Source organism: Vigna radiata, chromosome 2, assembly GCF_000741045.1.
Source record: "Vigna radiata var. radiata cultivar VC1973A chromosome 2, Vradiata_ver6, whole genome shotgun sequence".
Classification (NCBI taxonomy): Eukaryota; Viridiplantae; Streptophyta; class Magnoliopsida; order Fabales; family Fabaceae; genus Vigna; species Vigna radiata.
The window spans coordinates 3316043-3341498 of NC_028352.1; the positions used below are offsets into that span (position 1 = coordinate 3316043).

General features: G+C 28.2%; 3 protein-coding genes across 3 annotated transcripts; 1 reads left to right on the forward strand and 2 right to left on the reverse strand.

Annotated features, from left to right (window-relative positions):
- The first annotated feature begins 6 nt into the window (after positions 1-6).
- LOC106755805 (BURP domain-containing protein BNM2C) lies at positions 7-1075 on the forward strand. Its single transcript, XM_014638019.2, has one exon. It carries the CDS (start codon positions 223-225, stop codon positions 853-855), a length of 633 nt encoding a protein of 210 aa, XP_014493505.1. The 5' UTR covers positions 7-222; the 3' UTR covers positions 856-1075.
- Positions 1076-7795: 6720 nt separating this feature from the next.
- LOC106756131 (polyol transporter 5-like) lies at positions 7796-9927 on the reverse strand. Its single transcript, XM_014638407.2, has 3 exons — positions 9667-9927; positions 9148-9494; positions 7796-9054 (listed from the first exon to the last, which is right to left on the reverse strand). The coding sequence occupies exons 1-3, from the start codon at positions 9788-9790 to the stop codon at positions 7969-7971; spliced, it is 1557 nt and encodes a 518-aa protein (XP_014493893.1). The 5' UTR covers positions 9791-9927; the 3' UTR covers positions 7796-7968.
- A 6355-nt stretch (positions 9928-16282) lies between these two features.
- On the reverse strand, positions 16283-18720 carry LOC106756130 (polyol transporter 5). The gene is made up of 3 exons (XM_014638406.2): positions 18328-18720; positions 17620-17966; positions 16283-17525 (listed from the first exon to the last, which is right to left on the reverse strand). Exons 1-3 carry the CDS (start codon positions 18458-18460, stop codon positions 16437-16439), a joined length of 1569 nt encoding a protein of 522 aa, XP_014493892.1. The 5' UTR covers positions 18461-18720; the 3' UTR covers positions 16283-16436.
- Positions 18721-25456: the final 6736 nt, after the last annotated feature.

The window sequence follows — 25456 nt, forward strand, 5'->3', positions numbered from 1 at the left end:
GGAACCATTCATGCAAATGAAGCCAATCATCCTTACATCACTGCCTATGGTACCAAGAAACTTCCAAAACAGTCATCCTATGATGATACCAGTAAACCTTACATAACACAATATGGTGGAACCGATCCCAAACCTGATCTGAAAAAGTCTTCCAGCGTGGATCATACAGAGGCTTTCAAGGCAGGATTTTTCGCTTTGAATGATCTTTATGTTGGGAATGTGATGACACTGCAATTTCCCATTGAAGAGGTTTCTCACTTTCTTCCCAGAAAGGAAGCTGATTCTATTCCTTTCTCAAGCTCACAACTTCCAAGTGTTCTTCAACTCTTCTCGATCCTAGAAGATTCTCCCGAAGCTGTTGCCATGAGAGGAACACTTGAAGAATGTGAAGGAGAACCCATCACAGGAGAGACCAAGATGTGTGCAACCTCTCTAGAGTCCATGCTCGAATTCGTTAGCACCACCATTGGTTCAGGGACCAAGAACAACCTTCTCACAACTAGCCTCCCCACAATCTCTGGTGTCCCTCTACAAAAGTTCACAATTTTGGATATATCAGAAGATATCAAAGCTCCTAAATGGGTGGCTTGTCATCCCCTAACTTACCCTTATGCCATTCATTACTGTCACTTCATAGCCACAGGGAGCAAGGTGTTCAAGGTCTCATTAGGTAGTGAGAATGGAGAAAACAAAGTTGAAGCTCTGGGCATCTGTCATTTAGACACATCAGATTGGGATCCAAACCACATTTTGTTTAGGCAACTTGGAATTAAAGCTGGGCAAGATCCAGTGTGCCATTTCTTCCCCGTAAAACATCTACTGTGGATTCCCCAACCTTCACAAGCCACCATGTGAAGGAACTTCGCTAGCTTCTACAATAAACGTCAATCTTAGTAGAGATGACCATGTTCCTAATGTGGAGTTTCTCCTTGTGTTGAGGTTTTTATGCCTTGTTTTCTATACAATAATGTGTTAGGTAGAAAAAACCTCCTGTTAATGTTTGTTAATGTTTATGTTCCTTGAAAGAGCTCGACAACTCAACATTCACAATGAATATATATATATATAATCAAAATGTTGTCTTCTTATTCACAATGAGCAAGACTAGCTAGGTGAATCATTATAGACTTTGATTAGATTGGAAACAAATTTAGATCATTCGTATATATATATATATATATATATATATATATATATATATANATATATATATATATATATATATATATATATATATATATATATATATATGTTTGAAGATAAAAGGAAATATGTTTAAAATAAAATTTCCATTATAGAGGTTATTACGAAGAGTATAAGATTAATATTGTAATCACTACTTAAATATGTAATATATGTTAGATGAAAAGTGGACAACTATTGTATGTGTCAACCCTAACATATACATAAAAAAATTATATTTTATGGAATAAGATGAAATCTTACATGTACCAAGAAAGACTTTTTGAATTATTATTGCATGTAAAGTGTTGTACTTATTTTACAAATTCAGTTAATTACCTCAAATGCTCTATTGTAGTTATAACTTAAAAACTTAAATTATTAATTATATATATATATATATATATATATATATATATATATATACACACATACACACACCAACTACCAACATATTAAAATGATAAAATAATGGTGGTCAGAAAAAAAAAATTATTGTAAAAGAATGTCAACATCTTCATTAATGAGAATTAAATTCATATATATTTTCTACAAGGACCGAATCAAGTAGCTAAAATAATGTTGACTTATATGATAATGAAAATAAGGTTACTTATATATTTTTGGGAAATTAGTACAAAATCTTAATTAATTTCGTATGATAAAACAAAATTTTGTAGGCTAATTGTAATTCAACTCGCTATGAAAAAATTGTCATTCATATCACACAATGACTAACTTAAACAAGAGGTCACCAAAAATAAAATTCACTATAAGAAAATTATCAAACAACAACTACATTTAGAAAGAAAAAAGAAATCAATCATTGTATTAACTAAGTTTGAAACAATTTTATAAACTAAAAAATATTAATATCTAGTTTTTATTTCTAATAAAAAATATAATTAATTTATGTATTATAATTTAAATTATTTTTTAAAATTAGTTATCAAAATTCTAACTACTGATTTTAAAACATTTCCTATTTCGCTAGTTTTCTAACATGAGATAAAATATTACATTATTTTTATTTACTCGGTGTCTCAAAGTGTTTTTTCTTTTTAAATAAGAATTTGAAGAAAATAATTTAAATTTTGAATAAACTTTGATAAATCTGAATGGAAGTGCATAGATTAAGAGTAAAATAGCATTTTACTTTATCTGCTACAATAATTAATGTTTTTAATTCCATTTGAAGTTTGTAATTGTAATTAAAGTAGGCCGAAACAATTAAAACAACTTATAATTAACTAGTATTATTGAAATAACATTAATTTAATTAATAATTTACATAAAAAATCAATTATAACTTGCGAATTCTATTTCTTTTAGAAATCAACTTAACTACATGTTATTATTTAAGGTTTTATTTTGTGTTATAAGTAATTAGTAACTTTAATCAATCTTATTTTGACTCTGTCTGTCTGACTCATTAGTATTATATACTTAATATTATTATATACTTAAGATATGGTCAACTTTAAATTTAAACTATTTTAAATTTCGATTTTTAAATGGTGTGAAAGTATTAAAGTACAAAAACCTTTATTATTATATTATTTTTTACATGTTATTATTGTATAGTAATTAACTATATGAACATAATAAAGTATAATTGGGACAACTAAAAAGAGTTTATGTGACATTCTTGTTAGAAAAATCTTACTATATACACACTCATAACGTAACACACAAAATTTTACTCTTCAATTTATTGTGGGGAACAAATAATAAAAACTGACAAAATATCAACTAACTTATTCTATCATAAAATTCTACCTAAATAAACAGAAAAATCATAACTACCTATTCTTATTTTATATTTATCAAATCAAAACAAATATTACTATATTCAAAACTAATAAAATAATAAATTTCTAAAATTTAAGTTTATCCCAATAATTTTGCCACCCATATATAATCCAAAATAATTGTGTGATGTGTATGATTGTTTATACTCAACTTTCTTTTTCATTTTTGGGGCAACCAACACCTACCACTATTTATGGAAGACTCTTTTGTATCTTGCACGAATCAATATAATTAAACCAGTTCTTTCATGAGACATGGCCAAAAGATTTCATGAATATATTTATATAACAAAAATCAACAAACTTTTTATACATTATTTTTATTCTTAATTCGTACATAATATATGGCCCTAATTTATACTTTATTTTTTTTAATATTATTTTTGTTCCGATTTGTGACCATGAAAATGTTAAGAATCTAATTATTTATGTGGGGATCACCCTATTAATTAACTCGATAATGTCATTTAACGACTTTCTGGAGATGGTGTGGTCTAGGTCAATTATATTTGCATTGGAGTATATTTGCTTCAACAATAATAGATTCATTATTCCTCTATAATTCATCATTTCAAACTGTCTCAAAGGCAAAAGTTACATCAATATTATTTTAACTTAAAGTCAATAAATAAATAAATATATAAATATATGATAACTGCACTCTAACAATTATATAGAATGAATGATTCTAACAATATTATGATTATTGCATGAGCATTAATTGCAGAAAGCAAGTTACATTGTGAGAGTCCAATTGATGCATTATGAGGGTGCAATAAGTGTAGATAGAAAAGTGGTCCATTATATATACCCATGCCCCAGACAATAATGCAGCATCTGCAGGCAACCATATGTGCAGCATAATATAAGTTTTCAACCTTTGTCTTTTTTAGGTATTTTCACATTCATATTCATGACCTTTTATTTTTTAAATTTAGACCTTGTTTTATTTTATGTTTAGAAATTTGGATTTACAACTCAAGAACTGAAAATTAAATAAAATTTTTTTAAGACTTTTTATTTTTGTTGAGGTTGTTTAATAATGCGATTTTTTTTAATAATATCACAGCATCACGTCTTAAGTTAAAAATTGTGATCACATCTCTTCACTATTATATATCAATGTTTTATATTTAATTTGATTTTAATTTGTTCAATTCAATTTTAATTTCATTTCTTTTTTCAAAATAAAACATTTGAGATTTTATTCAACATAAAAAAAAAAATAATACCATTGAACCAAAGTCGATAAAAGTCGATAAAAATAATACCATTTGTTCACTTTGTTTTCTTATAAGTGACATAAAATCTCTCTAGCTAGAATACTCTATTTCTCTAGTTATATTTATAGTTAAATATTTTCTTAGATTTAGTAATTTTTTTTAAAAAAAATTAAGGTTCGCATTCCTAATTTTTGTCTCATTTTATTATATTAATTTATTAATTATTTGATCATCATTGTTTATATTAAATTGTACTTTAGATTTGTTTCAAATTATATATTTTTTCAGTATAATTTTTACATAATTCTTTTATATTTATACAAGATGAATATATTTTAATTTATTTATTAATATTCGTTTATTCTTTTTAATTAACATTGAGTGGTAAGTTGACAATTATTATGCAATATTTTAGTTTTGATTCATAACGTTTATTAAAGATATGGCAAAATCTTTTTTTATCATTATAAAGTATAAGATCGAGGTCATCCTAAAAATAAATCTCAACATGCAAGTAGAGATAATGTCAAACTATATCAATAAAAATCATCTTGACCTATATCAAATAATAATATATCAATATAGCGTTACAACATTTATTACAATATCTAAATCTTCTTAAAATAGCAATACATTTTTAAAATAGAAACGATAAGTCTAACCAAATAAGAGTCTAAATAATAAAATATATAAAGATAATTTATCATCATGTAAAGATTACCTTCAACTTGATACATATACATACAGATATTCCTATATTTTATTAACTAGCTTGAAGTATTTTAAAATATCCTATCCGATTCATTCAAGAACTATGTATATAAACATTTCAAATGTTGGAATAAGAGCAGACAGAATTTGTTGGACAGCTTGATTTCATACGATAACATTTTTTCATCATGAAAGAAATATACATGTACATTGACTAAAACTAAAATCTAAATCTAAATTAGAGTTATATATAAATAAGACACCCACTCTTTGGAAGTCTCGACTAGAAATAAGACCAATTTATAATATATAAGTGAGATGCAGACCTTACCTTACGTTTGTGAGATTGAATAGATCTAAAACACACTTCTAACACCACACCTTCGTATTAATTGTATAAATTAAGATAAATTTAAAGACACTTTTTCAATATTAGAATTATGTCTCCTCTGAGAAGATAGATACACCGTATATTGAGTGCATCTCGTTCTGAAGATAAAATTCACATGCTTTGTTTCTCATAGTGCTTGCAAAAATTAGGGTGTGCCCTAAAGCTACAACTTCAGCGTCTTTTGTCGCAGTAGTGGATAGTTTTTACTGCTAAGGCACTCACAGACAAATTAAGATCTATTTTGTGGTTTATAAGGAACGAGATCATAGACCACATTGTCTAGTTTTTTTTTTTTTTTTTTTTTTTATTTTCCAGCTATTTTCGTCTTCACTCACAGTTGGCCATGATTGCGAATAAGATCCAAGTTCTTTTATTTTGTGTCGACAAATTCGTATGAGAAACCTAGAAACCATATTAAAAGGTACTCTTAAATTAGTGATTTTGCATGATAATATTCAATATAAAGTAAGTATTCATAATTGATTATTGGAATTCAATCAAACTTGTTTACTTTTGCAGTTTTCTATTTATAAGTTATTGGGTTAAATATGTTTTTCGTCCCCCAACTATTGTCCGTTTTTGTGTTTAGTCCCTCTTTCAAAGTATAGTACAATTTAGCCCTTCAACTTTAGAAAACTCTGATATTAGTCCTTTTTACCAAATTTTTTTAACTTTATTTGCTGTTTCAAACGCATTTCTCAGTTAACATTGAAGCAAAAATGTGTCAAAATGTGTAAACAATCCAAATGCTATAATGTAACGTGCTTGAAACAGCAAATAAAATTTAAAAAATTTGGTAAAAAAGACTAAAACCATAGTTTTCTAAAGTTGAAGGACTAAATTATACTATACTTTGAAAGAGAGACTAAACACAAAAATGACCAATAGTTGGAGGACGAAATACATATTTAACCCTAAGTTATTTTATGAATCTTAAACTGGCATAAATCAAACAAAACATTTTATTTTTAATTTCGGTATGTTACTCATAAACAATTTCTGCAATCAGTTATCAATATTTTTAATCATTCTATTATTAATTTATTAATTATTTATTTGTCCAAACCATTGGTCTAATAACAATAACTTAAACGTTGACCCAATTATAATTTAACACCCATAAAATTTTTTCATCTATTTTCTTTACAATTATAGGGATGACTCAGAAGAGTACAAGTTTACCGTTCAGGTTAGATATCATATCATACAAAAGTGTTTATTTGAGGTGAACAATTATTGTTCATCTTACCATTTTAAGGTTGTCATTGTATTTTGAATTCGAGTTTTTTAAACAGAAAAAAATGTGGTTAGAAAGTATGGTTGATTAAAATGGCACAAGTAAAGGTTTTCAATTGAAAAAGGAGGTCTTGTGTATGTCACATAAGACCCCATGAACCGTTTTATGAGACTGACTTCATAATGAAAGAAAAAGTTACATAAAACAAAAGGACACGTGAGGTATTCTGACCTAACTTTGCACAGGAAAAAGATCGACCACATTTTTCTCTGAAGATAAGCAAGGATTTTCAAACACAATAAATAGAGAAAAATGCAACAAAATAATAGACTTATCTCTTGGATGTTATTAGAGCTAGTGGCGTTGTCTCACTTTCACACTATCCTTGGGTGGACCCTCTAGTAGGGTTTCCCTTGTAGTAGCCTCCTTTACGTGCATCATTATTGCACTCAGTCAAACGTGCCTAACCAGTAGCTCATGCATAACTTTTTTTTCTTTTTTCTGAGGGATGTGTCTTATACGAAAACTGTAAGGTAGGAGAGACAAAATAACAAAACGAAGAAGAGATTAATTTTAACTTAGAGTCTTTTTACAAGCTTCTTTACGATTTAAGTATAATTCACTTTAACAAAAAGAATATTCCTTAGATAAATTATCCGACCTCTTTCTTCCTCGATTATAAATTTTGTGGAGAAAAAGATGGGTATTCTTAAAAGTGGGAAGAAGTTAACCTAATTAAGACTTCAGACACTTTTGAGTTGATCTATTGCTGAATTAATGGAAAAAAGCGTTGAGAGTAGTTGAAATATTGGTGTTTTTTTTTTCTGTTATAAGAGTAGAGATGTTGAATATGAGTTCATCCAAATAGGAAATTAAAAAAATATATCTAATATGTCATTTTATAATATATATTATATTTCCATAATACGACAAGATATTAGTATAAATATAAAAGTGTCTTTATATCAAATTTAAGTGTCATTTCTTTAAAAAAGTTTCTTTTTCTATCTCAGTTTTTCTCGTCATTTATATATATATATATATATATATATATATATATATATATATATATATATATATATATATATATAACTTTTTTTTCCTTTTATATTAAAAGTTTTACACACTGCAAATAAAATTAATTTATAATATATAAATAAATTTAAATTTTAAAATTAAATTAAACTTAAATTTCACTTCTTATTAACATGGTAATTGAGTATATGAACGCGATATTAGCTGTAAAAGATAAAACCTCACTTGCTTTTCAACTTTTGTTATACATAAAAGTTGTTGTATTTCATAAAAAAGTCTGTTTGGAATCTAATTTTGATTTAAAAACTATACTCTAAAAAAGGAAAGAAAAACAGACACACATAATTAGTAGATTATAACACGACGTCGTAATCGTCATTAAGTGCTGAGATTGGTCCCCATCTGAACTTGTGGCACTTTGCCATTTCCATTTTCTACTCCCTTGTATTTGGAGTTAGATTTGGCTCCGAAATGACCGAAAGCCCCTTCCATTTCTTCAAGTGTTTTACCCCGTGTCTCGGGAAGCGCAAAGTAGAAGAATAACCACCCGATCACTGAAATACCAGAATAGAGAAAGAAAGTTCCACCAAAAGTGATGGCTTTAGTGAGGGACAAAAAGGTCATTGTAACAACCCCACTACTGACTCTATTCACCACAACACCGGCGGCCACACCCTGCGCCCGCAACCTCAACGGAAAGACCTCAGCGCTGTATACCCACGTGATGGGTCCCGCACCGATGGAAAACGTGGCCACGAAAGCTAACACCATAGCTATGCTCAATCCAATGCCCCATATCGGTTTACTCTCAGAGTTCTCAATGATGGTAAAGGCTATTCCCAGAGTGAGAAGCGAGACCATCATGCCTCCGACACTAGACAACAACATGGGACGACGTCCCACGCGGTCCAACACTAAAGAAGAAAGCACGATGAACAACGTCTTCACGAATCCAACGGCCACCGTTGCAAGAAGCGTATGTGTGTCATCGGTCATCCCAGCATTCTGGAAGATTCTCGGACTGTATAAAACGATGGCGTCCACCCCCGACGATTGTTGGAAGCAGTAAATCCCGAGCGCTGCAATTACGATGTGACGAACTGCAGGCGTTGGATAAAGGAACAACTCTTTCCAAACGTCCTTGCCCGTGCTTTGTTTCGTTACTTGAACGACGTCGTCGTTGCAACTCTCTGGTATCCCTGCGGCTTGTTTGATCTCGGCCAGCCTCAGTTGAGCTTCTTCCTTGCTGTCGGAGGTTTTGTTAAGCACTTTCGTTGCCTCTCCCAAACGTCCCCTCATCACCAGCCACCGCGGAGATTCCGGCATCGCCAACACTCCCAATGTTATGAGTGCCGAAGGAATTGCACCGACCCCAAGCATCATTCGCCATCCCAACTTCAATGTCATCTTTGAAAATGCGAAGTTGGATATGTATCCCAGTAATATCCCTCCATTAATAAAAGCCTGAAAAATCACGTTTTCGTCGATAAATAAATAAATATAACGCAATCAAAGTTTGATTGAATTATATTTAGCAAAAAAAAAATATATCATTACATCGGTGAAAGAAGTGAGGAAGCCACGATAGGAGGCTGGGGAGACCTCGGCGGAGTAGACAGGGCCAATCATGAGGGCGTAGCCGATGCCTATGCCGGCCACGAAACGGCCGAACATCAGAAAGGCATAGTTGGGAGAGAAACCCATGAGAATTGCCCCGGCGAAGAAGATGGTGCCGGCGAAGACAATGGTGTATCGGCGGCCTATCCAGTCGGAGGTTCTGCCGGCCAAGCATGAGCCTATGAGAGAGTAGAGGTTGATGATTCCCAAGAGTATCTCTATTTGCACATCCGACACCTTTAGGTCCTTCTTTATGTATATGGCTGCACCGGTCATCACCCCAATATCTATAACAATAACAACATCCATCGTGACTACACATACACCACAATCTACACATTCCATGTTTTTCATAATCAAAGATGGATGGTTTAATGTTTTAGATGCGATTGTTGAAAAGCTTAAAACTTTTAGATCGCAGAGAAGTAAATTGGAATGAATATAGTTAACAAGACTGACCATAACCAAGTAGAATGCATGTAGTGGAGGCCAATATAGCGCAGCCAAAAGCATAGAAGTTTGTTTTGGGCTTCTTGGGAGGATCGAAATCATCAAGAGTTTCAACTCCCTTTCCCTCTGCCATGTTGTTTGAAGGGAAAATGTGAGAGGAAAAGAGGGAGATGAGAGAAAAGCGTGTTAAAATGGTAACATGTATTTAATTTTTGGGTGTTATATGTGAAGTGTGAGGAGAGAAATTAAGGAGTATAGTGAAGTTGCATTGCAGGAAGTGCTTAAATAGACCAAATTGGAGTGCCACATTGTGGGAGTAAAATCCCCAACACTCTCTCCTACCTAAACAAATAGTTGTCACTTTGTGTGCCACATATTTTTGTTTTCTTTATCAAAATCAATTTAATATATGTGCTCGATAAGTACACCCCAATAACAATGTCTACCGTGATAAGGATAATAATATTGATTCGATGGTCGGTCGAGTTATCATTAATACTAATACAATTTGTTTTTTAAGCCGTTCGGTTTTATTTCTAGGAGTCTTGTTTTGACGAATATCACTCGATCTTGTTTTGAGATCCTTCCTTTGAATGAATTTTATCGGATACCTGTTAAAGATCCTTCAACGTTCAAGTTAGCACATAACAATAATAAATACACAATGAAGAAGGAAAAAGAATTTCTTATATCTTACCTTTTATCTGTATTTATAACTTTTTGGTATGGACTTGTGATTAGCGATTTCTTAATCTCAATCCAATCACTATCATTAATCATTATTTACCTTAATTCTCATGGGATTAAATCTTATGCCGACCGTGTAGACCAGCCGTCCTTCATTCCTAGTAAGGATTGACAGATACTTTCCGTATGGACTCAAAATAATTATAATCTTAGACGATCATCTGACTTGGCATGTCTTATGAGCCGTTGGTCTTCCCGGACACCCACCCGGTACAAATACTAATAATTATACGCGTGTGTAGATATTGTTATTTTATTTTCAATTATATTTTAAGAATTTAATCGTTCGAATGTTATGATTAGAGATGTCCTATTGTTATTTGATTATGATTGAAAACATTATTTTATTCAATGAAGAACTCTTCATCGTGGTGTTTGTTTGATGAAAATATATCATAAAACGGTATGTATTTTACAACACCTGGTTTGGTTATGATGGAGATTTCATTAGCTATATAAAGCATGTGTAGGTAAAAACATGTATCATTTTATGAGCACACTGAGTTATGCTTTTAGGCCCCATTATGAGATGCTTGGGCTTTTCTCTTTTCTTTTTTCTTTCTATTCCTTTTTAATGCATGTTTTTGGTGGGACTTACATGGATTTTCTTCCGTAACATTTCTTGTATGCTAATTTGAAGTTTTTATTGTTTTTATGTCAATCATTTTATTGTTTTTAGGCATCAATTTTCCATTTCTTTTCGTTTTTTCAAACCAAATTAAACTTTAGACTGGAAGAAGATTTTTCAAGAAATGTAATCATGATAATTATATGGAAAATTAACCAAAAGTAATGCTGAAGTTGAACGACTAAATATTAAGTAAACGTCTAAATTTTAATTTTTTAAATTTGTAATCAAATTAAGTTCAATTTTTATGTTTGGTTTTGGAAACAAATTTACTCAAATGATTTTAAATTTAATCGACTTAATTTACAACCTTAATAAAATGAAAAATTGTTTTCAAGGAAATTCCTAAATTACCATATATGTCACTTTTGGTTTTCCGCTTCCCGGATTAGTATTAACTATAGTTCATAGTATTTCTGTCACATTAAATATTTTTTGGCTTAATTATTATTTAAGTTTTCAATAAATTTCGAAACTTTCATTTGAGTTTGTAATAAATTTATACGATTTCTTGAATATTCAATAAATTAAAATTTCTCAATCGGAGAAGACATTTGATAAAAAGGTTATGGGATTTGGAATCATATGAAATATTCTAAAAAGGTTAATCTTATAAGGTAAAGTTGTTAAAAGCTTTCAATTTTTACTATGTTCACTATCATTGTCTTTATTGTTCTTTTCTAATGGGTATTATGTCTTTCATTATAAAAAGATTAAAATAGTCCGTTTTTAATGAAATTTTGTATTTTTCAATTTTTTTTAAGATTTTACATTAATGAATTTCACACTACAATATTTACCCTGAAGATATGAATGAAATGAGTTATAATTCGATTTTAACAAAATTTAACCGTACACAATTTAAACATACAAAATTTAATTCGTATAAATATCATTATCCATAAATATACTGGTTAACATTCATTTCAGACTTAAAGTAACCAAGCTATTTTCCTCTTGTCCTTTCAAAAACTGAAACTATAGAAACACAATTTCTTGTATAAATATATTTTTATTTAAAAAATGCATTTGTAAATATAAAAAGTACATGTCTTATTCAATGAGTCTGGCTATAACTTTTGCATTTTTAAAAAATAAAAATTAGCTACGTAAAGAAAAAGCAAGTCAAGAGAAATATGTCAATGCTATAAAAATACCCTTTTCAAAAATAGTCAAATGCTACTCATATTAGGAAAACTAGAGTCATCAAAATGGGTCACAACCAGCGAACCAACCTAGTTCACCACGGGTTCGGGCCGGATTAGGTTTGAAAAAATTGATTTTTTTTATATAGGTCAGATTTCAACCCGGCTCATTTAAACTTGGCTCATGCGGGTTGAACCCGTGGTGGGTCGGGTTGACCCGCCAACCCGCCTACCTAATTTTATTTTTTTAATTTATTATTTTATTTAGGGTTAAATATGTTTTTAGTTCCTATACTTTGGAGCGATTTTTGTTTTAGTCCCTCTTTCAAACTAAGGTACAATTTAGTCCTTCAACTTTAGAAAACTCTGGTTTTAGTCCTTTGTACCAAATTTTTTTAACTTTATTTGTTGTTNCAAACGCGTTTCTCAGTTAACATTGAAGCAAAAATGTGTNAAACAGTNTAAANAATCCAAATGCTATAATGNAACGTGNTTGAAAGAGCAAATAAAGTTAAAAAAATTTGGTAAAAAGGACTAAAACCAGAGTTTTCTAAAGTTGAAGGACTAAATTGTACCTTAGTTTGAAAGAGGAACTAAAACCAAAATCGCCCCAAAATATAGGGACTAAAAACATATTTAACCCTTTTATTTATGAAACCCTAAAATGTAAAATATTCTCTCTACTCATTGTGTATACCAAAATAATAACCTATGCTCTCACAAATCACTTCCACGGAACTTGCTCTCATTTATGGTGTTGTCATTCAAGAGAAAATATTGTAGATTTATCTATTCAAGATTCTAATATTGTAAATGGATAAGGAACACAAAAATGATTAATATAAGAAACTTATATGTATATTTTTTGTGTTTGTTTTTGGATGACATTTGGATTATATTGTATTTTTTATTATTATTTTGAATTGTCTTCAGTTTAACATCATTTTTTCGAAGTGAAATTTGTTTAAATTTGAATATAGAAAGTTTGTAAATTTTTCATTTTAAAAAAATTGTAATTAAATGGACTAATGAGCCAACCCGTTTATCCACCAACCCGTGGTGGGTCGAGTTGAGTTCGGATTTTTCTACCTCGCTAATAAATGAGCCAGATTGGATTGGCTCGCTAAGTGACCAACCCATGATGGACCGCACCGGATCGCGCTGGATTACCCGTTTTGACAGCTCTACTTAAACTATGAGTACAAATAAGGATATATAGTATCTTGAATGCTATTCTTTATTTATAATTAAAGTACATCCTGATATTTTTTTTATTATTTTATTATAATTATTTATTACACAATAACATTTCCAGTTTAAGTACTAAATCTTATATATTCTGTATTACTTGTAAGACCATAAAATATCATATTTAGATGTTTTGAAAGCTGACAGATAAAAGAATTATAATGCACCTGTCATTTGTTTAAACTTTAGTTATTTCTATAAGAAAGCCAATTATGGCTTGTATTGTGAAAATGATAGAACTTAGATAAGTTGAAATTTGAATCTCATATGTTATTATAGAGTTTTGATATCTGAGTCAGCAGACTCCATACTGAAAACTTCCATTACTTTTTTTTACCAAACATCTCATTGAGTTCATGCTGTCTCCATAACACATCAGATCTGATGCTAATGTGTGTGGCAAAAAATAAAACACAACAAACCAAGGAAAGAAGTGGACAAAGGAAAAGGAATCAAGTCGGTGTGTCACGTTTCCTAGTTTAGATAAATTATGTTTATGTTTCCGTCTGTTTCTATATAATTACTGAAATCTTTTCAAATTTCAAATTGCTTTAAAGGAAGAATGTAAGATGAGATCACTAATTTGTTTTTCTTTTATAGGAATGCAAGTTGTTTTAGTTTAAGAGATCCAATTTAATTTTACTTTTCTAAATAATTTTCAAATTTCAGATTAAAGTTCTTCTTTTATTTCCGCTTAATCGAGGTTAAAGTTAATAAATATTAAATGTTAATATGCAATCAAGGATAAATAATTATTTGAATACCACAAACATATATTTATAGATTTTAAAATGAACTTTTGATTAAAACTGATCCCATTGTAGCTCAAATGATAATGATCTAATTTAGAATTAATACAAATATCTTTAACACTAATTTTACTTTAGTCTTGATCGATTCATATAAAACCGTAGATTATTTGATCGTCCAGTTCTTAGACTCACCATACATACTTAGTCATTCAACCTAAAAATCTATAGAAATATTTATATATATAGCTTGAAAATTTAAGATATAGTTAAGAAATAATATTTTCTACGAGCTTATCAAACTCATCAAGAAGGTCATGAAGCTCTTTTCTGAGCGGAGCATTTTCAAAATAAGGATTTGATAATATTAGGTTATAATTTTTATAAAATTTAATTAATTAATATCAAAATAAAAAAAAATAATTGGATACAAGTATATATATATTCGTAAGTCAATAAGGATGAAACAAAAGTTTCATACTTATGATAATAAGTATGGATATTTATTTTGTATATACACTATATATTTACAAAATGCAAATTACCATTTGGTCTGTCTAACCTTCAAGCAAGCAAAATATATTTTGGTTTCAAAAATTGAACTCGAGATCTACATAAAAAAAAAAAAAATTGATGTAGGAATAGTAACAAGGCATTATGGTCAATATTGTATCCAATCTTAAAATATAAAATATTTCTTAAAAACACAAAATAAAGTATAAAAAGAATAGAATCGACATTAGAAATAAAATTATACAAAAATCATTTCACACATATGTCATGATTTTAATTATATCACTAACAATTTTATTTCTTTTTATTAATTACTGTGAAATATTTTTTAGCATTTTAATACCCAAAAATTTAACCATAAATGATACTATTGGATAAAATGATATATCATAAAGCATTAAATCATTTATTAACGAATCTAATAATAAAATTAAATATTTAATTTAATTTAAGTTTTTATTAATATATATTTAAATTACTAATATAAATTTGTAATATTAAAAAAATTAAATTAAAACTTTTAACTCTAGTTCACTATATATAATTTCCAGGGGAATTTAAAATTTCATATTAAAACCATTATTAAGTATAATTTAAATTAAAAAACTATTTGGATTACAAGAATTTAAATCAACATTTTAACATTTCTTATTTTAAATATTTTTATTATTTTTAAGTTATCATAGTTTTAAAATATTAAAAATTTTGAACTAAATATAAACAATCAAGTGTTATTTTTCTTTGATATTTTTATTAATTCTATATTATAAAAACTATATGAAACAATACAATTATCCCTTGGATGGATTTAGTGTCATTACCTCACTTTCCCCATCGTGGTGGGCCCTGTAGTAGGGTTTCCCTTAGGCCCACCTTAATGGGCTCAATTTGAATATATCGTATAAGGCTTATATAAAAATTGAAGAGATTAATTATATTTTAGAGGGATGGAGTACATTTACCTTTTACTATTCATGTTATGTAATTTAAGTAATCACATTAATTTGGACATACAATCGCCTCTTTCTTTTAGAAATTTCTATGAGTTTCTTTACTATAAATAAATAAATATAGGAGAAAAATATTGTGAAAAATAGACTATAACCCACATTGATTCCTTGATTATAAATTTTAGGTGGAAAAAAGGTATTCTTAGAAGAAGTAGAAAAAACTTGAGAGACTTTTCCATTCAGATTTCCCGAAGTAGTGAAAAAAAAAAGAGGTTTAGAATAAGAATTATCCAAATAAATAATTAGTAAACAATATCTAATCTAATATATGTTGACATAATAATACTTTATATTTCCAATAATACGACAAAATATGTGTATAAGGATAAAAATGTCTTTGTACAAAATTTAAGTGTCATTTTCTTCCCTTTCTTTTTCTCTTTTTCTTTCTTTCTTTTAAATTTTTTATTGTCCCTACTTCTCACATATACCTTATATTCTCATTTATTCTTCTCCTTTCTACCATTTAATGCATGAATATTTGTAGGGAAATGATATTGTACACGTTAGACCTAAATATCTCTTCAAATAACATTATTATAATATGTCATCATACATATCTCTAAATTAACGTCTCAAAAAAAATGATGAAAAATAGAAAAGCCCATAATTTATTTTTAATTGTGATTCATATTTTTTTTTCATACACAAGTCTTTTGGAATATGATTTTTGATTTAAAAAACTACTGTTTTTAGAAAAACATAAGCACTAGATTATTACACGATGTCCTAATATTGTCTACGGCTGGAGATTGGTCGCCAGCTGAAGTTGTGAAACTTTGGCATTTCCATTTTCTATTCCATTGTTGTTGGTGTTGTTGGATTTGGCTCTGAAAGTACCAAAAGAACCTTCCATGTCTTCGAGTGTTTTACCCCGTGTCTCAGGAAGCACGGTGTAGAAGAATAACCACCCAATGGCAGCAATGCCAAAATACAGGAAGAAAGCTCCGCCAATAGTGATGGCTTTAGTCAGGGACAAAAAAGTCATTGAAATAACGCCACTTGTCGTTCTGTTCACCACCACACCTGCAGCCGCACCCTGCGCCCGCAACCTCAACGGAAAGATCTCAGAGCTGTACACCCACGTGATGGGTCCCGCACCGATGGAAAACGTTGCCACGTAGGTTAACACCATCGTTATACTCAATCCAATGGCCCACATCAGTTTACTCTTCGACTGATCGATGATCGTAAGGCTGATTGCCAGAGTCAGAAGCGAGAGCACCATGCCCCCCACACTAGACAATAACAGGGGACGACGACCCACCCGGTCCAACATGAAAGTAGCAACCAAGATGAATATCGTCTTCACGAATCCAACGGCCACCGTTGCCAGAAGCTTTTGTGTGTCATCGGTGATCCCAGCCTTCTCGAAGATTGTGGGGCTGTATAAAACCACGGCGTCCACGCCCGACGCTTGTTGGAAGAAGTGAATCCCCAGCGCCGCAATTACGATGTGACGAATCGCAGGCGTTGGATGGAGGAACAACTCTTTCCACACGCCCTCGCCGGTGCTTTGTTTCGTTACTTGAACGACGTCGTCGTTGCAACTCTCTGGTATCCCTGCGGCTTGTTTGATCTCGGCCAGCCTCAGTTGAGCTTCTTCCTTGCTGTCGGAGGTTTTGTTAAGCACTTTCGTTGCCTCTCCCAAACGTCCCCTCATCACCAGCCACCGCGGAGATTCCGGCATCGCCAACACTCCCAATGTCAGGAGAATCGAGGGAAACACACCGACCCCAAGCATCATTCGCCATCCCAACTTCAATGACAACTTTGAAAATGCATAGTTGGATATGTATCCGAGTAATATCCCACCATTAATAAAAACCTGCAAAATCACGTTTCGGTAAATAAATAAATATAAAAAAAAATAAAAAAAAAATCAAATTTTGATTCGGTAATATTTAGCAAATAAAGGTGACCTCGGGAAAGGAAGTGAGGAAGCCACGGGTTGACGCCGGAGAGACTTCGGCGGTGTAGACAGGGGCGATCATGAGGGCGTAGCCGATGCCGATGCCAGCCACGAAACGCCCGAACATCAGAAAGAGATAGTTGGGAGAGAAACCCATGAGAATTGCCCCGGCGAAGAAGATGGTGCCGGCGAAGACAATGGTGTAACGCCGGCCTATCCAGTCGGAAGTTCTGCCGGCCAAGCATGAGCCTATGAGAGAGTAGAGATTGATGATTCCCAAGAGTATCTCGATTTGCACGTCCGACACCTTTAGGTCCCTCTTTATGTACATGGCTGCACCACTCATCACCCCGATATCTGTAACAATAACAACAGATACATCCATCGTAACTACACATAAACTAAGAGATTCCCTTTTTCTGAAGAATCTTGAGAAATCTCTCACATAAACTAAACACTCTTTTTTCCATTTACCTTTTCAGCAAAAGTCTTCTTACCTTTTTTTTTTCTTTTCCCACTTAACTGGATAAGTTTTACAGTACTAATATAGTGTCGGCACATGTTACACCGGTTTCCCTCCGAACAAAGTATATTAATTTGTCCGACAAAGTTAATGAATAACATGGTTGGTTTTATGTTTGAGATGTGATTTGCGATTTTTTGAAAAGCTGACAGAGTGATGGATTTTCCAGAAGAGGAGATATAATACAAGACTCACCATAGCCAAGTAAAATGGATGTCATGGAGGCCAAAATAGCGCAACCAAAAGCATACTTGTTTCTTTTGGGCTTCTTGGAAGGATTGAAATCCCCCACAGTTTGGCCAGCTTCAACTCCCTTTCCCTGAGTCATGTTGTTGACTCAGTTGAAATGGGTATCCGGAAGAGGGAAAATCTGAGAGGAAGAGAGAGAGATTATAGAGAGAAAAGCGTGCTAAATTGGTAAGATGTATTTAATTTAGCATGAGGATAAGTGAAGAGAGAAATTAAGCAGTGGAGTGCTTAAATAGAAGAAATTGGCATTGAGATGCATTCGTCACCATAGACTAAGGAGTCTCACATGGTGGGAAGTTGTATTTCCAACACACTCTCTCTCTTTCTAAGCTAAAGAAAGAAAGAAATGGTTGCCACTGTGTATGCCATATATTTAATTTCCTTTCTGAAAATGATTTTAGTAAGCTCCGTAAGTGACAGGGATAAGCTCCGTAAGCCCCGGTCACCACTAGTTTTCCTTATATTTTGTTTTATATATATTATATATTTTTTTCATATGAAGAAGTGGTGAAACTGTAAAAGAAGTTGTTTTCATGGATGATGTGCCATTTTTTTACGTAAAAAACGAGGACGAAGGAACAAACACTGCAGCTGTACACAACTTCATCACTCCATCCGCAGAAATATGGAAGCAAACTTTTTAGATTATTTTAAATATTTTTAATGACTTCGTATTTTATTCGAATAAAGTTAGATTATAAAAAATGAATAAAATGGTTTTAAGATTAAGTCAAATAAAATAAAAATAAATAAATAAGGAGATTCTTTTAAAAAAATTAACTGAAGACATAAATAAAATTTAACTATTAAAAATAATAAAAGATATTAATTATTATATATACGTGTAAATTAATTATAAAAATATTTAAAACAGTTTCTAATCTTATCTTAAATATAAAAGATAAGATAAAATCAGAAGAGATAAATCATTTCACAACAATCATAACTTTACAATAAAACCAAATCAAATAAAGTTTTTCATATAAAAAACATGGGTAAAGGAGAAAACGAGTGGATAAAGATAAAGAGAAAATAGAATATAGAAAAATAATAAATTCATGTATTTTATTAACTTTATACTTACTTTCACTTTCTTTATTTTTCCTATTATTTAATACATTGATTAATTCTTATATTTACTATTTAATTTATCTGATCTTTTTATATTTATATGCACATATTATTGATTTATATTCATGTTGTTCAATTTATTTTCAATTATATATTTTTTATACTTATTATTTTATATTTATGTCATTTAATATATTTTTAATTATTCAATGGTTAATTTAATTTATATTAATTGACTTATTTTCAATTATTCTCCTCATTAATTTATAATTATACTGTATAACTTATTTTCAATAATACATTGATGTTGTCTATTAGTTTATATTTATGTCAATTAGATTATATTTATATTTGTATTCACTAAAATATATTCTAGTCGATTGGTCAATTATATATGTTTAATTACCTTTTAGATTATCGTATTTCTCCTTTTATTCATTTACATTTTTATTATTTAGTTTATTTCCAATGTGTAAGTCATTTTATTCTTTTACATTCTTATTTATTTATTAATAATATAATATGTTCTCTTCTTTGTTCATTTGTATATTTGTTATTTTCTTTTTTCTTTTTATACATTGACTCGTATTTAATTGTTTATTTAAAGTCTTTTTATTTATTTATTTTTTTAGATATTATTCTTTTATTATTAAGATAAATATATAAATAATAATAAGTAAAAGTAAATATATTTTTTCAAAAGTTACATTCCATCGATTTTTTTATTAAACATCTGAAGAATATATATATATATATAAATCAAAATGGTGTATTATCAGTAAGCCAAAAAGTTTTAACGGTTATATTTGATTATTTTTATTTTTTTAATATTTTTAATTATATTTAATTTTTACATATAAAGATGTTTGACTCTTAGTTATAAGTATTTAATCACATAAAATAAAATGTTCACTTACAAGTAAAATAACAAAAAAAAAAAATCGTTATTTACATTAATTCTTAATTATTAATCCACTTGAAGAACTTCTATTTTGTTAGAAAAATTTTGTTGTTTCTCACCTGTTTAAATAGTTTGATATTTTGATATTTGAAAAGTTCTTTTTATATTTTTAAGATAATTTCCATTTTTATACTCTTAATTTGTATTTTTTCATGATAATTTATCGATGTATTTAATGACTTATAAGACACCCATTATTATTAATTTTTAAACGTTCTTATTTATTATTTATTTGTATCATGTATACTGATTTGATGATTTTGTATATAATTATTTTTATTTTCTAAAGAAAAATTTAACATTATTTCACTAATCATAATATAGGAAATTTATATTAATTTCATGAATATTGTATATCACGTTCAACATGGGTTGAGGTTAAAAAAATAAAAGATTTATACTAAATTCAAATTATTATTAGTTTAATTTTTGTGTATTGATTTCATTCTATTCACATATAATAACATTTATTAATGTAGAAAGAAGAAATTTCATTAGACTTAGATAAATAAGAAAAAATATATTTGAAATATATTTTGGATATTTTAAAAATAAATTAATCTTGTTAATTATATTTTAATAAAAGTATTTGTATAGTAATTATATAAAAATTAAATTTGGTTTAAATTTTGAAGGGAGAAAATTATTTGATTTTAAAAAAGTTAAATTAAAGTAAAACAAAACAAAAATATAGGTAGCAAATTGAAATTAAAACAATGATGACAATGACACGTAATATTGTCGAGGTTACATCACACATCACTATTATGTTGTTAGTTTGACACATGGCAAAAAAATTTATTTTTTAAAATTAAAAGATTTAAAAATGTAATTATATATATATATAATTAGAAAGTTACACGCATCATTAACATTATTAGTAGCAAATTACATCAATTTTATCAAAATAAAAATTAATTTGAGACGCATAAAAAAAAGAAACATATTTGATATATTTTTTTCAAAATGATAGACGAATAACATAATTTAACATACATATTTTTTTATTATATAAATCATCTACTTGATTAAAGATTTTTTATAGTTTAAAAAATTAAAATAGATGTTTTTATGTTATAAATACATACTAAGTAATATTTTATTAATATAATATTCTAATTAATAAGATGATTTACTAATTTAAGGTGTTACAAGTTTCATTAAATACTTTTAATCTAACATTATTTATTATTTTAATTTATAAATTAAACAAATATTTAAATAGAAATTAGTTTGTCAACTCTCAACCGTCTTCTAAAATAGGTTTCTAATAAATAAATTTTATGAAATAATCTCTATATAATATATCATATGTAATACAAAGGTTATGTCATATGGTCGTTTGATCAATCTAAAACCATATCGTTTATTCACTCAGGAGTATTTATTAACACATCATGAGACTAGGTAGTTTTACTTTATGAACGTCATCCTTAAATAATAATTAAGTTTAATGATGTTAACTTAAGTCAAAGTATTATTATTAGTTAAGTTGTAATTAAACTTGTGGTAATTTGAAGTTCATTCAAAAATGGATAATGACATTTAGACAACATTTGAACATTGATTATGTGTTCATCTGTGATTGGTGAAAAATTATTCTACAATAATGTTTATGATTATTATTATTGATTGTGGAGTAATTTTTGACTAATCACATATTAACACACAATCAATGTTCAAATATTGTAAAAAATGTTGTCTAAATATCATTATCCTTCAAAAATTCATTAATTCAGGTTTAAGATCATAAGTATTGAATATATATATATATATATATACGTACGTATGTATAGATAGATAGATAGATGGATAGATAGATATGAGTATTATTAATTAACACAAAAAGTGTAGGTGTTAAATATAAGACGTGAGGCATGATTCTGATACAGGGATTCCATTATCCTGATGGATCAGCTCTTACACATAATCATTTGTATAATATACTTTGAATATGCTTCTAAACAATTTCAACATATTATTAAAATGAAAGTGATTTAATGGATAAACCTTTTTACAATCTCTGTTCACATGTCATTACGGATTTTGGATATAATATTCCTCATGGATTCAGACAACTTTCATATTTACATTATTTATATTTTAGTTTTTTTTTCTATCTTGTAAACACTCAATTTTACTTTGCTACTTGGATACGTTGCTTATGTTTCTTATAATTTTCTAATGTTGAGATATTTACGAAATTGACTTTTCTATTTATAATGTAACCTATATGTGATTTTAAGACCTGATATAATGCATGAAATTAGGACATATATAGATTCACTAATGGTGACAAAAATCCTATCATAACTTACCCACTTAGGAAAAACCAAATAAAAGCAATAATGTCGAAAATCAAGAAATTAAAGAAACATCACAGAAATTAAATAATGCAGATTCGTACCAAAACTAGTCTTATGAGAACCTAAAGGATAAAGATACGATACATATAAATAAATAATAACTATTCATATAAGATAACAAATTGAATGTTTTATGAGTCAACCCTTTTAGTTGGAATAATTTATTTCCATTGGTAAAGAATTTTGATAGCAATGCATTTAAATAAAAGGAATGAACATTAAATAATCGAGTTTTACCTTTATAGTTTTTTATTTAAGTTTTAATTAATATGATATTTTTAAACAGAATAAAGTAAGGAGGATTATATACTTTATTAAAATGTACACAAAAAAGTAATAATATCTGTTAAAAATATAAAGAACATGAATATTTATTTCATAATTGGAGAGAATATATAATGTTATATTTTTGGAGAGAATATTTATCTTAACAAGACGCGTGTTCCTTTTTTTTTTTTTCCTGTTATTCACTATTTCATAAACGACTTAATAGAAGAAAATCACAAGTAACACTCGTAAGTTTAACACGAATAACAACGAAATATAAATATAAGAATCCTGGAATATATAAGAAGTTAATATACAAAGCCTTCTATAATTTAAATCAAGATCGACCTTTTTCAAATCAAAGAAGAAAATAAATCATTAGTGTTTGAAATATAAAACAAATTCTCAATTTCCATTACATAATGTGTCAACATGTTTAAAGTAATTATTTCATGATATATTAGAAACAAAATTCATGTTGAGTTCTTTTTACTGAAAATTACAATAAATTGTTTTTTTATCAATGTCAATCACAATCAAATCAAATTGATTTATTAATTAAAATTTAAAGACACGAAATAAAAGTTATATATATATATATATATATATATATATATATATATATATATATATGTGTGTGTGTGTGTGGATCTGATAGATATAGGAAAGAGTTTAAAATATATTTATGAAAGAAATATTCACGTATTCACACAACCATAATTAATATTATCAATTTGATATTATTATTATTATTCACATATATTATTTTTATTATTATTATTTATAATATTATTTTAATAATATTATTTGGTATCAAAACAAAAATTCAAATTTATTATATTAATTCTATAAATATAATTTATATTTCTTTAAAAAAAGCTATATCATTTCATTATTTTATTATTATAAATCGCAAAACTACCCGATTCAAAATTTCGATAAGAACAATATATAAATTTAAATAATTTTATTTATGTCTTATTAAAAACCTATCTAGAATACTCTTTGATTAGAAAATTTAAATATATCGTATTATGATTATTTCTTTCTAAATTTTGTTTCATCGTATTTTTTCTAAAAGAAATAAACTAATATAATTTGTTTTCATCAAAGTTAAGATGATAGCGTTACTCACTAATATGATTTGTTATTTTTAAAATAAACTTATTTTCACTTACATGTCGTTTGTTATTTATATTCTATTTGATTGATTTTATTAACTTATTTTTAAACATAGAAATCAAACTAAAAATTATCATAATATTAAAATAAAAAATTCATTCATTTCATCCAAAGCTAATTTTTTACATATTTTAAAATCCATATAACAACATTTTATTTTTAAGAGTTCGTAATAGATTATGGAAAGAAGACAGAACAAAAAGTAGGTTATCTCGTTCTCTATTTAGTATTTAAAATAATTTACTAAACAAATTTTTAAAAACTTAATATGTTTTTTGAGGAATTGTTATTAAAAATATCTAAATATTTAAAATTAATATTTGAATAGAAAGTGAGAAAAGAAATAATAAATCTGTTAATTTATTGGTATTATGACTTTTATGGGTCAACAATGACGGAGAGATTCGTATATTGGATGGACCTACCGAAGACTTCCAAAATCTACTAGACTGCAATTATTATTATTCTTCTCTATATAAAGACCCATTTTTTTTATTATTCATTTCTCTATTTCGATTTTAACTTGGGTAATAAAAGATAAAAATCACTTTTCTAAGCATAATAGAAGTTTTTAAAATAGTAAATTATTAGCTCAACAGCGAAAATCATGTACAGTAATAATAACATTGTTAACTGATATAGATATTTATCAAATTATTTATTTATTCAATATTACAAATATGAACTTTTATGAATTTGTACAAATTTGACTGCTTTTAATTCCATTAAGGAGCACCTCATCATTGAAACAACATCATAACATTTTAATAAATAAATGTTGAATATTGCAATAAAAGTACATTTATAATTAGATTTTAATATTATTTTGTTCTGATTTTGTTAACATTATCCTAAAAGTGATGATTGAAATTTTTAAAAAGATCCGGAACAATTTGATGTCATGGATCACATGGCAAGTCACCCAAGTCAAAACAACATTTGAAAGAAGGACCAAAGTTATATAAGATTTGTATAAGTTGAAGAATCGGTTTCCTTGGTCTTTGAGCATGCATATCTTTTAACAATTATATTATGGTCCACATTTATATATTATTTACCCTTATCTTAATCTCTACTACCTCAATACCATTTTAATAAGATTGTGGGTCACGATCAAACTACCTTTTGGTTTAAGGAGTAACTCCATTAAATAAATGAATGAGATGAAAAAAAAAATCATAAACTATATTAAAAGTAAAATTTTAAACTTAATTTAATTCTAAAAATT